Source organism: Schistocerca serialis, chromosome 7 (assembly GCF_023864345.2).
Source record: "Schistocerca serialis cubense isolate TAMUIC-IGC-003099 chromosome 7, iqSchSeri2.2, whole genome shotgun sequence".
NCBI lineage: Eukaryota > Metazoa > Arthropoda > Insecta > Orthoptera > Acrididae > Schistocerca > Schistocerca serialis.
In genome coordinates, this window is record NC_064644.1 from 246,533,338 (window position 1) to 246,549,926 (window position 16,589).

Genomic DNA, 16,589 nt, shown 5'->3' on the forward strand with positions numbered 1-16,589 from the left:
CTCAGTCCATTATCGACTCGACATTGCCACTAGACGCTGGTCCCATCATTTACAAGATGCTCTAGCGCCCGCTCACCGATTTGCAGCTGTCGTTTGAGGCAACTCTACCGAACAGCATGTCGGTCTGCTCCAGCGTGTTCAGAACTGGACTCATAAGAGGGAGCTGCAATTACCACCAGACTCTTCCGCGGAGGTGGTTCACGAAACGACAGATGTCCTGTACATACGGCAGCACTTCTACCAAATGTCGTGAGCCTTCTTCGAGAAGACAGAAGGCTCCTAGGAGAGATCTGTGCACTGGGACATAAAGATCATCGGCGGAGAGACCCACTGCGGACTTTAAGTTCCAGCAAGTACCAGATAGAAGGAAAGACAAAAATGAGAAGCAAAATGACAGCCATACGTTAAGTGGAATAGACGACGAACCATAGATAGGAGGAACACCCATAAGGTTTACCCTGCACCAAACTCTGGGAAAAACCAAACCGGCAGAGATCTCTTAGCTGCAGTGTGAGACAGCTCGCGACCTACCTTGCATCTAGAATGTTACTGCGCTACCTGGCCACCAAGAACTGGCGAGGCAAACGTCTAAAAGTTAATTCCCACTAAACGCGATGTGCCAAATGTTCCACAGTTCTATGAAAGCTGTTCGGAAAGTATGGTCCGATCGGTCGCGAAAGGGAAACTGCTGTGAAAATCAAAAATGTTTCATTTGCAACAGTTAACAACACATTCGAGGTACTTCTCTATAAAGGGGCCACTCCGCCTGAAACATCTGTCGTAGCGTTGTTCCAACTTTCCGATACCCTAGTCATAGAAGGCAGCGCGTTGTGCTTTCCTCCAATTCAAGTTTCTAAGTTGGTCTTCAACGGATTTTCACACTGTGGTTTCCATTTCGCCCCCGATCGGGCCTTACTTTCCGAATAGTCCTCGCAATTGCAACTGGTGGAATAGCACGATGTACTTGGACTCCGCCCACACCTGGAAGTTCAGAATTTCCAGTTACGTTAGTCAGCAGCTCAAGTCAGTTCTGAAAAACAATATGGACCTTAATTGCAACAATACATGAAGTAATTTGGACAATGACTGCGATTTACCCCCGCAACTTCATTCGAAGTGGTGGGACGTGATCATGTCGCACACTTACTCGTACATCGATTCGACATGAACCTAGGTACCCGCCTTTCAAACATGAATGTAGGTAAATACGGTCTTTGGCATCTTGAGAGGTAATTGAAAGGTCGAAGCTAAAGGCAACATTCGTGACCCGGCAGTATTCTGAGTTCGAATGTAATAATTTTTCTTGAAATCGGAAAGTTTCTGTCCACAAATCAGCAGGGTTTTAGAATAGTATCACTCGTGCGAAACTGTGTTTGCGAACTATGGATGAAGGGCAACAGGCAGATTCCATATATCTGGATTTCCGAAACGTATGTGACACGGTGACACACTGCAGACTTAAAAGAATGTATGAGCATATGGAACAGGTTCCTAGATATGTGAGTGGCTTGAAGACTTCTTAAGTAACGAAAAACCAATATGCTGCCTTCGACAACAAGTGTCCATCAGAGACAAGAGTAACGTTTAGAGTGCCACAGGGAAGTGTGATAGGACGCTGTTATGTTTTCTCTATACATAAATGAATTGGTGCACAGGGTGAGCAACAATCTGCGGCTGTTTGTTGATGATGTCGTGGTGTATGGTAAGGTTGGCTGGCTGGTTTTGGGGAGGGGACAAGACGGCGAGGTCATCGGTCTCATCGGATTAGGGAAGGACGGGGAAGGAAGTCGGCCGTGCCCTTTGAAAGGAACAATCCCGGCATTTGCCTGGAGCTATTTAGGGAAATCACGGAAAACCTAAATCAGGTTGGCCGGACGCGGGATTGAACCGTCGTCCTCCCGAATGCGAGTCCAGTGTGCTAACCACTGCGCCACCTCGCTCGGTGTGTATGGTAAGGTATCGAAGTTCAGCGACTGTAGGAGAATATTAGATAAATTAGACAACATTTGTAGTTGGTGTATGAATTGCAGCTTACTTTTAATGAAAAAAAAAGACTTAATGCGGATATGTAGGAAAACAAACCCGTGATGTTCGGATACAGCATTATCAGTATCCTGCTTGACACAGTCACGTCGTCCAAACATCTGAACGTCTCAGCGTAACGTTGCAAAGCAATTTGAAATGGAAGGAATATGGAATTTGTGGTGAGGCCGACTTCGATTAACTGGGAGAATTTGGGGGAAGTGTTGCTCATCTGTAAAGGAGACCGCATGAAGGACACTAGTGCGACCTAATTTGGAGTACTGCTCGAGTGTTTGGGATCCGTAGGAGGTCGTATTGAAAGAAGATATCGAAACAATTCTGAGAGGGCGGGGGTGCTAGTTTTGTTACCGATAGGATCGAACAGCATGTAAGTGTTATGGAGATGCTTCGGGCACTCGAATTGGAACCTCTGGAGAAAAGGCGGCGTTCTTTTCGACGAGCACTATTGCGAAAATTTAAAGAACCGGCATGTGAGGCTAACTGCCCAACGATTCTACTGCCGCCAATTACATTTCGCGTGAGGACCACGAAGATAAGATACGATAGATTATGACTCATACGGAGGCATGTAGACAATAGTTTGTGCCTCGTTTTATATGCCAGTAGACCAGGAAAGAAAAAGACTGGCAGTGGTGGTGGATATCCTCCGCCATGCAACATACTATGGTTTATGGAGTATGTATTTAGAAGTAGATGTAATACGTGCGGTGTCAGATCAGGCATCTGCAACCACCTCACCGTAAGTCTTTTAAGTGTGGCAAGGTGTAAGATAGGATAACTCAGCTGGTCACTACAAGACATTCACGTTACGTTGCAGTGCATTCTCATTCTACAGTGGCAGGGTGTAACACATCAAGCCTTGACGCAAAATGGAGCTGAACATTCATTATTTCGACCTTCCCCAGAAATTCAAAATTTGGGTGATGCTGAAGACGCGTTTAAGGTCGCTGCTACAGAACTGACCGACTTTCGGCGTGGCCCTTGTAATGCCGTGTCGATCTCAGTGCCGCAGACACTGTTTGTGTGTATTATGTCCTACGTGCTCGAGAATGTCCATACCTGCACTAACGACTTTTCTAGTCTACTATCGAAGCTAGATGGTAAAACCGGAAAGTTCCTGAAGAAGTTTCTTGTGATATACTGCTGCTTGAAGTTGAAGAAGAAGCAGGTTTCAGATGTGTATGTTTTTGCAGCGTCAGATCATGATCTCAAGAAATGTCATTGAATAAAGTGATATCTTGGTAAGCTGCTATCAAGTTCACTGACTCTAGTCTTCAGCTGGATCCATCGATAATCAGAGTGATGTATGGCATCTTGTATTCTCCACCCCCTCCCCCCCTCCCCCCCTCCCCCCCTCCCCCCTCCTTGCGCCCACCCCCGCCCCGACCGCCTCCCATACTACTCGACAGAGACTTACTTAACATCACTGTGGCAGTAAGGAAAGGATATCTCATGTCACCGTCCTTTTTGTTTTCCTTGGAATGGATTTTGTTATACGAAGAGTAAAGGATAGTCCTAAATAAGCTTCCATAAGAAAAATATAACAATACATGATGAGTTGCGTAGTACGTAATAAAGGAGTCGGTGATTGTCCCTCGACGAGAGTAGTGGAGATGTCCTAGAGCCCGAGGGATGCACGACATCATGATTACTTTTGGTAATACGTATGCCAGTTTCAAAAGATCCATAGAGAGTGGCCTAGCTAACTGTGAGAGCAGAAATATTACAATACTTTAAATCTTTAAATGACACTGCTGCGAAAGAATTAGTACATCCAGAAAGATGACATCGATTTTGATCCGATGACGGCGTATGCCACGGGGGTGGCGGGGGGGGGGGGGGGGATAGTAGGTATACTGCTAATGGTTTCAACGTCGCCCGGCAACAGATAGCGTAGAGGCGTAGCTATCACAGTGACATCTGTGTCAACCCTTTAATAAGGAATGCTCACAGTCAGAAGGCTGAGTGTGAGGCAAACGTGTGAAGCAAGCAGGCAACATGGCCACGGACGCGCGCTCGTGCTTCTTACAGCCAAGTGAGCGAGTTTGAAAGGACTCAGATTGTAGCATTCCGTGTGGTGAGATTGTCCTTTCGAAAAATTGCCTCACAAGTTGAACGTTCTGCACCAGTAGTGTAATGACAGCAGTGGCAGATCGTACAGTCACAGCACAGGTAAGAGGGCTTGTGAGCCCAGACCTGTTCACACGAACTGTTGCGAACCGATTATTAGCAGTGGGACTATGGTAGCGCACACCTCTACCCCCTCTTCTAGTCACCTCACATCAGCGACGTGCACGGCTCGACAGGTGCCATCAGAGGATCGCTTTGAAGATGAAATGGCACGCAGTGCTCTTCAGCGATAAAAGCAGATTCTGCTTGCATGCAAGTAATGGTTGTTTGCATGTAAGACGTAACCTGATGAGCACCGTCTTATGGAGTGCATTCGTCCAATACAAACTGGTCCCATCTCAGGCCTTATGGTCTCGGGTGCGACAAGCTACAATTCTCATTCACCTTTGGTGTTTCTGGAGGGAACACCAACCAGCGGCTGATAAGTGCAGAATGTTGTTAGACCCGTTATTTTGGCGTCCGTGAGACGTTAAGGTGATGTGTTGTTCCAACACGAAAAAGCTCACCCACACACTGCACCACGTGCTCTGCAAGAGGTGCAGCAACTTCCCTGGCCAGCACGACCTCCGGACTTGTCTCCAATGGAGCATCTGTGGGATACGACAGAACCAGAAGTGACTCATGTGACTCGTCAATCAACAATTCTTGAGAGAACTACTTGAAGAGGTCCCACAGGTGGGGCGTAACGTATCCCAGGACAGTATTCGCCATCTGTGTGATCGACTGGATCCCTGAGTCAGCACATGCGTTGCCGCCCGTGGAGGCTACACCACGTACTAGAATGGGTGTTTCAGCATAGGTCGATACCTGGTATTTCAGAATCGCTCGCGTTATTGATCTGTAAATGTAATCATTTTTGTACTACATATGCAAAACTGCAACAATATATCTTGAATAAATTGGAAATCTCTAAAATGGTGTACTATTTTTTTCCGACAGTGTATGTTTCTGTGTGTAGGATCATTAATTACGAAAATTCCACTGTAGGGGCGCGGACAGTAGAGACAATAATGGCGCTGCATGATATTGTGGTAGTCCATTACTCTTGTTTAATATGTCCACACCAGCGTGACAGCCTGTTGAAGAAATTAAATCGTCTACAGAAAGGTGTAAGCGTAGGACAAATTGCTATGACTAACGGGCATTTGATAATGATCTGTTGCGCTTACACAGCATTGAGCAATTATTTCACTGGCAGAAGTTAATACTGTTAAGGAATTGTGTTAGTTCGGCTTAATCAATTAGCAGAATCTGAATTATCTCCGCACATTCCAGCACTATCCCCAAATGTTATTGCAAGTCACTGTGTAAACGCAGCTCCAAGCTACAGTTATTTAATTCCTTCAGCGAGAATAACGCTAAATTATTTCACCATTTAGATTTAATGTAACAGTCTATTCTAACAGTTTCTCCTCTATGATTGTCATATGGATCTTCTAATAACCAGAGGCGTCTTTAGTATGACACCATCAGGTAACAAATTAAGAGAAAACTGAACCAACTGCGAGGCACTACACTGGTGAATGAGCTTTTCAGTTTTCAGTCTGCTTAAGACAGAAAAACTAAAATAATTGTGACAGCTATTAAAAAGGTGTGCAACCAAATTAATTCCTCCTGTTCTTAATTTATGGTGTTCTGGTTGCTGTCGGTGCATCTTCGCGGTAATCGTAACTATGGTTTAAGCCCAAACCCAAGTACAGCAATGGGACTCAAACTGATTGTTTTATATTTTTGATAACTCAGCCTTCAGTCAGTTCAGCGGCTGCCTGTTACTCTTTTCTTTAAGCACAAACTTTGCTCCCGATAAGCAAGCACACTCGCGGAACACTTCGGCTGTGGAACCGGTTTCATTCTTCTGCCTGTATAATCGACACTTGGCACCATTTCGGAACGTGTCTGGCAGCCCTGTGATAGTCTTCTTTCATCCTGAAGTGGCACAAAATATAGTTAAATGTAATGGATGATTTTAATCTATGGTGTGCCATCAAATTTTCAAACTGTTTTTGATTTCAGGAACCACAACTGATTTTCTCTTTTAGGCAAAGAATTATTTGTCAAAGCCATCACTGGGAAAATGAGGCAATGTTAAATGTGGCAATTTTTCACTGGCTCTGTGATAACATGGCTGCATTCTAAAGTGAAAACTGCCATAGCTATCGGTGCCAATCTTGTGACAGACCTTCTTTTTACATCTTCTATGACAGAGCTACAAACATCCAGATCAAATATCACTAAGGAATTCTTCACAACTTTCAGCAACCAGAAGATCTAAAGGCGAGAAGCGTATGATTTTGGAGAATTGCTAATTTGGTAAAGCTTCCATTTCTTTGCTTCCGTTCGCGTAAGTTTTAGTTTTTTGTGAATGCAAGTCACATTGATGAAATTGTGGTACTGGGATTTATGCATCTATTCCACCCGCCATATTTCCATACTTTTGCAATATTCCTGTAATACTGTATCAGAATCACACACGACTTCAGTTAGACATAGAGTGTTTTGAGGTAAAAAGGGCATAAATTGTTACTAAATTGTGCTCGGGTTACGCATATGTTGTATTTAGTTACGATACAACTTCTTCATCAGATTATCTTGACAATTTGTAATAATTTGTATTAATGCAGTGCATATTTTAAAGCATTTTTCGATTGTTTATTGAACACAATAGAGCAAGAAAAAGGGAAACATTAATCAGCAACATTCTATTCTGTCGCATTATCTAAAACAGTCTGAAAATTTCTTGTAGCTATTCGATTCCATGCCAGTAGGAACCTACTAGCTACAGATGTCATCAAGCTAAGTTTGAAGCGCATTTTCGTCAGCAAAGGAATGCTCTTAATGGTTGTTTGATGCGTGGGACAGATAAATATTGGAGGGCATATGTTTGGATGAATGAGTGTGGTGAGTGGTAGCTTCCCATCCAAGCTCTTTGTACCACCGGGAGCATAACATTACATTTTATGGACTCACACTGACCTTTGGTTCCGATGTTTATGCTAGGACTCAGTCATTAATTGTATTTTATAAAGTTAACACATGATGGTTCAAAGCAGCACCAAGCCATCCTGATTTAGGTTTTCATAGTTTCCATGAACAGCTTAAATGGAATTCGGGGATCTATCCTTCGAAATGACTCTGTCTCTAATGACCTCAATGTCGACGGGTTAAGCCCAGAATTGCTTTCTTTCCTTTTTCCCCAACATTGCCCACTGAATGCAAGTGTTACACGAAGCTTAAGTGGCCACAACTCAACACATTGGACAATTGTCTGTCATGGTGGTGTGGATCGTTTCATGAGGCATAAAAATTTCCTATATAAAAACCCGTTGGTCTTTCCGAACGTGCTAAATAATTCGTGTCAAAGCGATCGTACTTTAAACGAAAAAAACTATATTCTGAAGTGGTTTCTTCTGCAGAAATCATCCTATACATGGCACAAACGTTTCGAGCTGCCGCCCCTGCTTTCGCCACTTCTAACCTTTTAAACAATATAATCCTGAAATATGCCACAATCAGTACATCACTGCAAGAACACAATACTAGAATCTCTGTACACTTGTAGAAAACTTCGTAACAACACACCAAAGTAACGCGGCCGGAGCTTACGCACCACTTTTTCAGGTAAATTTTGACCGCTTTGGTTGATTACATACTTCAGTATACCTTGAGATATAAGCTGCCTGAGCAATATTCAGAACGCTGTTCTTACAATACGGTTTTCAATTGATTATCGAAGACATTTCGTGCTGAACATCAAGGTACAATAGAAAAATAATTTTATGTTTGCCAAAGCGAGAGCAGAAACATACACAGTAGATCAAAGGCGAAAGGTGTGATGCGCTGCAATCACCTTGGCGGATTCCGGCTGGTATCAGGCGGCTGTTGGCCCATTTATATTACGAGAAAACAGTACTCCAGTCACCTATAGGCACTGAAGTGAATCACTGGTGGAGGTCGAAAATTTATACCGGACCAGAACTAAACCCAGATGCTTCGCAGCTCCAGAACGGTTGCCTTAAAGGCCTCAGTGCTCCGGACGCGCTCGCCGTCCAATTCGAATTCTCACCCTGTCACGCGCAACTAGCGCCCCTTTCCATTAGCCCAACTGCTCGTAGCAATTGATAATCCCGCAGAAGTTCGGAAGATTCGGTGAATCCGCACTGAAAGTACCAAGAGCCGTACGCACTCATATACTGACGGAAGAAACACCTCAGTATCAAAAACGAGTTTTACGACATAAACGAAAGTTGGTAGGCGTGTTTCTACATCTGAAAGATGATGTCTATTTAAATTTCTCGCCAGTCGCACAAGAGCGGCAAAAGGAGGGTGCAGATCAAGTTTGCTTTGAATGCACGCTATCACGGTAGTGAGCGTTAGTTAGCTTTGAGACTGGACGTAGTGAGCTGATGTCAGTCAAGAATGCCTTTAAGACAACAAAGACGACATGATCGACACCTCAATGAGTTTGAACGAGGTCGTGTAATAGGATTATGAGAATCTGGATGTCTATTCCGTGATACTGTAGAAATACCTGGTGGGAACGTAACCACTGACGCGATTGCTGGCAGCGGTGATCACGACAACGTAAGGTCGCAAGGAGACCGGGCTCCGGACGGCCACGTGACATTACGGAGAGGGAAGGCTATCGTATTCCGCGGATGGTTTTGGGGCAACTGGCACCACAGTGACACAACAGTTGCATTCCACAGTCCCCAAACAACTTCTATTTGGACTTCAGTGGTGTCAAGCGAGAGCTCATTGGAGAGCAGGGTGGAAGTCTGTTGTGTTTTTTGGTGAAAGCTGGCTCTGCCTCGGCGCCAGTGATGGCCTTGTATTGGTTAGATGGAGGTCAGTTGAGGGCCTGCAACCAACCTGCCTGCGTGCTACGCACACTGGACCTACACCTGAAGCTACAGTCTAGGGTGCGATTCGGATGAGAGCAGGAGCACTCTCTTTACTATCCCACGCACACTAACAGCAAATTTGTAAATATATCTGGTGATTCAACCTGCTGTACTGTGCTGTACTGCCGTCTGGTTCACGTCTGCTGTGCAGCGAGCTACGTCAATTTAAGTATTAACTGTATTTTTCTTACTTGTCACTTCTTCTTGCGTGTGTTTTTGCTTTTAGGAAGCTTTAATTGTCAGGTGCTAGTAATAGTGTTCCATATATTTCGTGTTTGTTTTGAATACAGTCAGATAGAGTCCCTTTAGTCAACCATAGTTCCAGTAGTGCTAGTGTTTGTTTTCAATACAGTCCAGAGACAGGTAGTGCTATTTTCATTGTTTTCTACAAGAAGTGTCTAGCAACCACAGTTTAGTCAACTATCAGCCGCCTTTAGTGAATTAGCAGTCTAGTAAAAAGTTGATTAACTCTCTACAGTAAATTGATTTCTTAGGATGGATAGGATGTGTGACTGCCGTGTACGGACGCAGCAGGAGCTGGCCACTGTTCGCGAATAGCTGAACGTGTTGTGGCCGCGGTCAGCCGTCTGCTGCGGCAGTGCGGCAGTGGGGAGTCTGGTGCGTCGCATGGTACACCCCAGGTGTTACATGCTTCACCCACTATCCCTACTGTCGAGACATCTTCGCGGGTACCCGGCGCGGTTGGACCACCCTCTCCCCAAGGGGAGTGGCGGGTTCAGCGGCGTTCGCGGCGCACGAGGCGGAGGGTCAATGTGGAAGCTGGCCGTGTGGCATCGCCCGCTCTGCCTATGAGTGGACATGTGGCCGCTCCTTCAGCAAGGTCCGAACAGGCACACGGGGGGGGGGGGAGGCGTTAATTAGTTATTGGGAGCTCCAATGTTAGGCGGGTGATGGAGCCCCTTAGGGAAATAGCGGAAAGGTCGGGGAAGAAGGCCAGTGTTCACTGTGTTTGCTTTCCGGAGGGTCTCATCCTAGATGTGGAGGAGGCCCTGCCGGCGGCGATAGAGAGCACTGGGTGCACCCGACTGCAAATTGTTGCTCATGTCGGCACCGATGGCTCCTGCCGTCTGGGTTCAGAGGTCATCCTCAGTTCGTACAGGCGGTTGGCGGAATTGGTGAAGGCGGAAAGCCTCGCTCGCGGGGTGGAATCTGAGCTAACTATTTGTAGTATCGTTCCCAGAACCGATCGCGGTCCTCTGGTTTGGAGCCGAGTAGAAGGCTTAAACCAGAGGCTCAGACGATTCTGCGGAGATCTGGTGTGCAAATTTCTCGACCTCCGCTATCGGGTGGAGAAACGTAGGGTCCCCCTGGATAGGTCAGGCGTGCACTACACGCAGGAAGCGGCTACAAGGGTAGCGGAGTACGTGTGGAGTGCACATGTGGGTTTTTTAGGTTAGAGAATTCCCTCCCTAGGCCCGACAAGACGCCTCCTGAGACGCGGCAAGGTAGGAGTAGGCAAAATGCAATAGGGAATAACAATATTAATGTGCTAATAGTAAACTGCAGGAGCGTCTATAGAAAGGTCCCAGAACTACTCTCATTAATAAACGGTCACACTGCCCATATAGTACTAGGGACAGAAAGTTGGCTGAAACCAGACGTAAACAGTAATGAAATCCTCAAACTCAGATTGGAATGTATACCGCAGAGACAGGCTGGACAGTGAAGGGGGAGGCGTGTTTATAGCGATAAAAAGTGCAATAGTATCGAAGGAAATTGACGGAGATCCGAAATGTGAAATAATTTGGGTGAAGGTCACGGTTAAAGCAGGCTCAGACATGGTAATAGGATGTCTCTATAGGCCCCCTGGCTCAGCAGCTGTTATGGCTGAGCACCTGAAGGTTAATTTGAGAAATATTTCGAGTAGATTTCCCCACCATGTTATAGTTCTGGGTGGAAATTTTAATTTACCGGATGACTGAAACGTTCATAACGGGTGGCAGGGACAAAGAATCTAGTGAAATTTTCTTAAGCGCTTTATCTGAAAACTACCTTGAGCAGTTAAACAGAGAACCGACTCGTGGCGATAACATATTTGACCTTATGGTGACAAACAGACCCGAACTATTTGAAACAGTTAACGCAGAACAGGGAATCAGCGATCATAAAGCCGTTACTTCATCGATGATTTCAGCCGTAAATAGAAATATTAAAAAAGGTAGGAAGATTTTTCTGTTTAGCAAAAGTGACAAAAAGCAGATTACAGAGTACCTGACGGCTCAATGCAAAAGTTTTGTCTCAAGTACAGATAGTGTTGAGGATCAGTGGACAAAGTTCAAAACCATCTTACAATATGCGCTAGATGAGTATGTGCCAAGCAAGATCGTAAGAGATGGAAAAGAGCCACCGTGGTACAACAACCAAGTTAGAAAACTGCTGCGGAAGCAAAGGGTACTTCACAGCAAACATAAACATAGCCAAAGCCTTGCAGACAAACAAAAATTACGCGAAGCGAAATGTAGTGTGAGGATGGCTATGCGAGGGGCGTTCAATGAATTCGAAAGTAAAGTTCTATGTACTGACTTGGTAGAAAATCCTAGGAAAAGTTGGTCTTATGTCAAAGCGGTAGGTGGATCAAAACAAAATGTCCAGACACTCTGTGACCAAAATGGTACTGAAACAGAGGATGACAGACTAAAGGCCAAAATACTAGATGTCTTTTTCCAAAGCTGTTTCACAGAGGAAGACTGCATTGTAGTTCCTTCTCTAGATTGTCGCACAGATGACAGAATGGTAGATATCGAAATAGACGACAGAGGGATAGAGAAACAATTAAAATCGCTCAAAAGAGGAAAGGCCGCTGGACCTGATGGAATACCAGTTCGATTTTACACAGAGTACGCGAAGGAACTTGCCCCCCTTCTTGCAGCGGTGTACCGTAGGTCCCTAGAAGAGCGTAGCGTTCCACAGGATTGGAAAAGGGCACAGGTCATCCCCGTTTTCAAGAAGGGACGTCGAACAGATGTGCAGAACTATAGACCTATATCTCTAACGTCGATCAGATGTAGAATTTTGGAACACGTATTATGTTCGAGTATAATGACTTTTCTGGAGACTAAAAATCTACTCTGTAGGAATCAGCATGGGTTTCGAAAAAGACGGTCGTGTGAAACCCAGCTCGCACTATTCGTCCACGAGACTCAGAGAGCCACAGACACCGGTTCCCAGGTAGATGCCGTGTTTCTTGATTTCCACAAGGCGTTCGATACAGTTCCCCACAGTCGTTTAATTAACAAAGTAAGAGCATATGGACTATCAGACCAATTGTATGATTGGATTGAAGAGTTCCTAGATAACAGAACTCAGCATGTCATTCTCAATGGAGAGAAGTCTTCCGAAGTAAGAGTGATTTCAGGTGTGCCGCAGGGGAGTGTCGTAGGACCGTTGCTATTCAAAATATACATAAATGACCTTGTGGATGCCATCGGAAGTGCACTGAGGCTTTTTGTGGATGATGCTGTAGTATATCGAGACGTTGTAACATTGGAAAATTGTACTGAAATGCAGGAGGATCTGCAGCGAATTGACGCATGGTGCAGGGAATGGCAATTGAATCTCAATGTAGACAAGTGTAATGTGCTGCGAGTACATAGAAAGATAGATCCCTTACCATTTAGCTACAATATAGTAGGTCAGCAACTGGAAGCAATTAATTCCATAAATTATCTGGGAGTACGCGTTAGGAGTGATTTAAAATGGAATGATCATATAAAGTTGATCGTTGGTAAAGCAGATGCCATACTGAGATTTTACATTTTTACATTTTACCTTTCCATACACAATTTTCACAAAGAAAGCCACATTCGCCAGCAGTTAGTTTATAGGGGCACCGTTTGAAACTTCCCCTTTGTATGTAAAGAATGACAGTGCTGGAAAAACTCTTGCGTTATTTGGTTTTCAAACAGCTGAGCAAAACTGAACGTATTCAAACAGTTTTCTCTTTACTTATTCTGATCATCACTAAACTGACACACAATGTTTTTAGCGCATCGCAATCTGACTTTCAATAATCCCTACAAAAAATGGCCCTAACTAATAATAACCTATACCTTTCATGAATCACTTACCTCTCAAAAATCTTCGTTACTCGAACTATTGCAATACAGCAAGCGCCAATACTGCCAGCTAAATAAAAGATTCTAACTACTGAAGGCGCTAACTACTGATAGGCATAGTTAGCAAATGAAATATTTTGATAGAGAACAAACAATGTATTTACCTTAATAATGTTCAAAAGTCATAATATATATATATATATATCAGTTCATGACATCCAGTCTTACAAATTTCCTTTTTTTGACGGACACACGTCCAGATCGTCCGCTCATAGTAATCTCTCAAAACTCTGGCATCTCTCTCCCCACATCCACCACTACTGGCGATTCGCCTCCAACTGTCCAACTCTACGCGCAGTTCACATCCAACTGTCCAACACTGCACAAGCGAATATTCCAACAATGAGTCCAACCAGCCACAGAGTGCACACAGTGCAGTCAGCGATTTTCATACAGAGCACTACGTGGCGTTACCAACATAAAAACCTAAACAGCCTACTTACACGATGACTTCGCTGATGAGACCGCTACAAATATCAACACAACAGCCAGGAAAGCTCGAGCAGATGACAACACTTCTTGTAGGAACCCTCGCTTCCTACAATGTTGCCAGTTTGTGCAGATGGCCGTTATGTGATTCGATTTCAGCGTTTACAAAATGAAGTCGAAAGTACGCTTTGTGTAGCTGATGTATCTAGAGACAGGTAATGTGGTCGAGCAAGATTGCAGCAGAGCCAGGAAACGAGTGGAGTGAAGAAGATCGAATTCATCTTCCGGCAGTCAAGATTATCATACAGTGTTACGCGACTTTCGTTACGAGAAAACCATAACCCAGCAGGATGAGGACATCAGAGGTCTGGTGGATTAACGGTAGGTTCTTATGGCCAAAGTGTAGCTCCGATTCGCTGTTCATGCGATTATTTTTTATAGGCACTAACCTCCGTCCTTCACCTCTGATAACATGAGTGAAGAACGTCAGGTTGCACCGTAGTTCTAAATCCACATTAAACATGATGTCTCCTCACTATGACTGGAGTAGAGTCGGTTTAGGTTGGGCCATGACACACAGAAGTCATGGCAAACAGAAACTCTGTCCCCAGTAAGCCTCCTTACTCTAATGGTTCAAATGGCTCTAAGCACTATGGGACTTAACATCTGAGGCTATCAGTCCCCTAGACTTAGAACTAATTAAACCTAACTAACCTAGGGACATCACACACTTCCGTGCCCGAAGCAGGATTCGAACCTGCGACCGTAGCAGCAGCGCGGTTCCGGACTGAAGCGCCTAGAACCGCTCAGCCACAACGTCCGGCCTCTTACTCTAGAAATTGAATTTTTTTAAAGAACGAGGCGTCATGTAATATTACAGGACACTTATTTTAATTAAACTTGAGTGATTCAAAAGTTTGGTGCCGGGCTGGGATTTCACCCTCTTGAGACGATTTAGTCCCATCACTATCCATCCTTGCTTTCCTCAAGATTCCTAACTACTCAACGTCTGCACGAACGGTTCATATGTAATTCCGAATCTTGGTGTGGTTCAGATATGTATATTGAGTTATTTCAAGCTTTACTACGTGGACATAAATTGGGAAGGCTGAGGGAGGAAGGTTCTTTTTATAAGGAAAGTTTTAAGAGTTCAAGAATTTGTAATCTAGCAGACGAACATTGTTATTAATTCAACAGGATGAACTCATTCGAAACCCGTGGCCTCTTATCCTGACCTGTCCTGCAATGTGGGCGCACAATATACTTTCAATTGGAGGGGCGTGGGTCAACTACACCCTGCTGTCTGAGTTGCCAACCTACATGCAAAACATACTTCACTTCGACATCGACGAGGTGAGTATCTCTATACCTCAGGCGGGAAATAAACACACTATCAGTTTCCGTGACGAGTATGTATCACACTTTTCCACATTTGTTTCAGGCTGGCCTCATCTCAGCTCTGCCTTATCTATTTTGTTGGATGAGCTGCAGTGTCTACAGCTTCCTGACAGAGAAATTAACACAGAGAGGCGTGCACCTTATGACTGTCTTCAGAATATGGAACGCTGTATGTAAGTAAATCTCCTTGTTAAACAAGGTGTTTCACAAATCCTATCACAGGCTTCTGGTAATTGTAGAGGGGGCGTAGTAGATAAAGTTTTAAGAAGGAATGGATGTCCGCGCACTAGCGCCTCACTAACAGCTGTAAAATAACAGGTCAGCGTTATTGAGTAAAAAGTTCTTGGTTTATTTACCACTTGTAATTCGGATAAAATCTGAAGATTTCGATGACCACCTCCTTATCGCCGTGAGGAGCTCAGTCTTTGTGTCGTAAAAACAGGGGAGGCTCCCACTTTATGTGCAGAGGACGGCGTGTGATTGGCTGTATTACGTGGTTGTGGCATTACGGAAATAACGCATACTGAAGTGGAGCACTCTACGTCCATAGATTATACAGGGTGTTCAGAACTTCTAGAAGGTAAGAGTACAGTGAGTACACAATATTTGGAATTGGAACCCATGTCCGGGAGCGTACCGTTTCCGTTCTACGACGGTTTCAGTTCAGATGTGCAACGCGTCCACATCTCCTGAGGGAAAGAGAAAGGTCTCAAAGTCGCTCGTCCCGGCATGCAATAGGGTAGACAGATCGACTGCATCAGACGGTCACCTGATGTCACTTAACGCTTGCCTTGCTGCGAGAGAGGCCTATTCAGTGCTTGCACGTCTCGGATACAGTAACCATGGTTAGGTACACGTTTTCGGAATACACAGCCAGCTAGTCGGTTGTGTGACGAACGTTTCCCGCAACGTAACAGGCAGTCGCACAAAGTTTTTGCCAAAGTTACGCAACAGCACCGAGAAAGAGGTACTCTCACCCAGAAGGGGCAACACTCTGGTGCTCCACTGCAACGCTGCACGCCCGAGTTTGAAGAAGATGTACTGTATCATGTTGAAGAGAACCCGTCAACGAATGCTCGAAGAACTGCGCGTGCAGTGGGTGTTACAGTATGGTCTGTGAAGTTCCTCATGAGCAACAGTTACATCCTTACCGCTTAACAAAGGTTACACGCTATATGTCTTGTCGATTTTCCACAAGGCGTTGCCTACTACACGAGGCTCCCGCACCGCTGCATCGATACATCCCTGTTTATATGTCGCGTCTGTTCACAGATGAATGTAAATTCAATAGGGACTGTGCTCTGATTTCACGAAATAGCCATCTTGGGCAGATGAAAACCCTCGTGCCACGCATGTTCAGGGATTTCATTATTGGTTGGGTATTAAAGTGTGGGCAAGTATTCTGGACGGCCACGCGATTGGGTCATACCTCCTTCCACTCAAGCCCACTGGTCCAGCAAACTTGACTTTCCTAAGAAACGTATTGGACATGTTCTTGGAAGCTGTGCCACTGAGTATCAGCCAGGATATGTGGTTTCTGTCCGATGGTGCA

General features: G+C 44.8%; 1 protein-coding gene across 1 annotated transcript in view; it reads left to right on the top strand.

The window, feature by feature from the left end:
* The window catches only part of LOC126412992 (sialin-like), an 80,116-nt gene that overhangs the window by 19,091 nt on the left and 44,436 nt on the right, over positions 1-16,589 (top strand). Inside the window, exons 5-6 of the mRNA XM_050082884.1 lie at positions 14,837-14,992; positions 15,081-15,210. Coding sequence (XP_049938841.1) covers positions 14,837-14,992; positions 15,081-15,210 — 286 coding nt within the window. The remainder of the gene's footprint in view (positions 1-14,836; positions 14,993-15,080; positions 15,211-16,589) is intronic.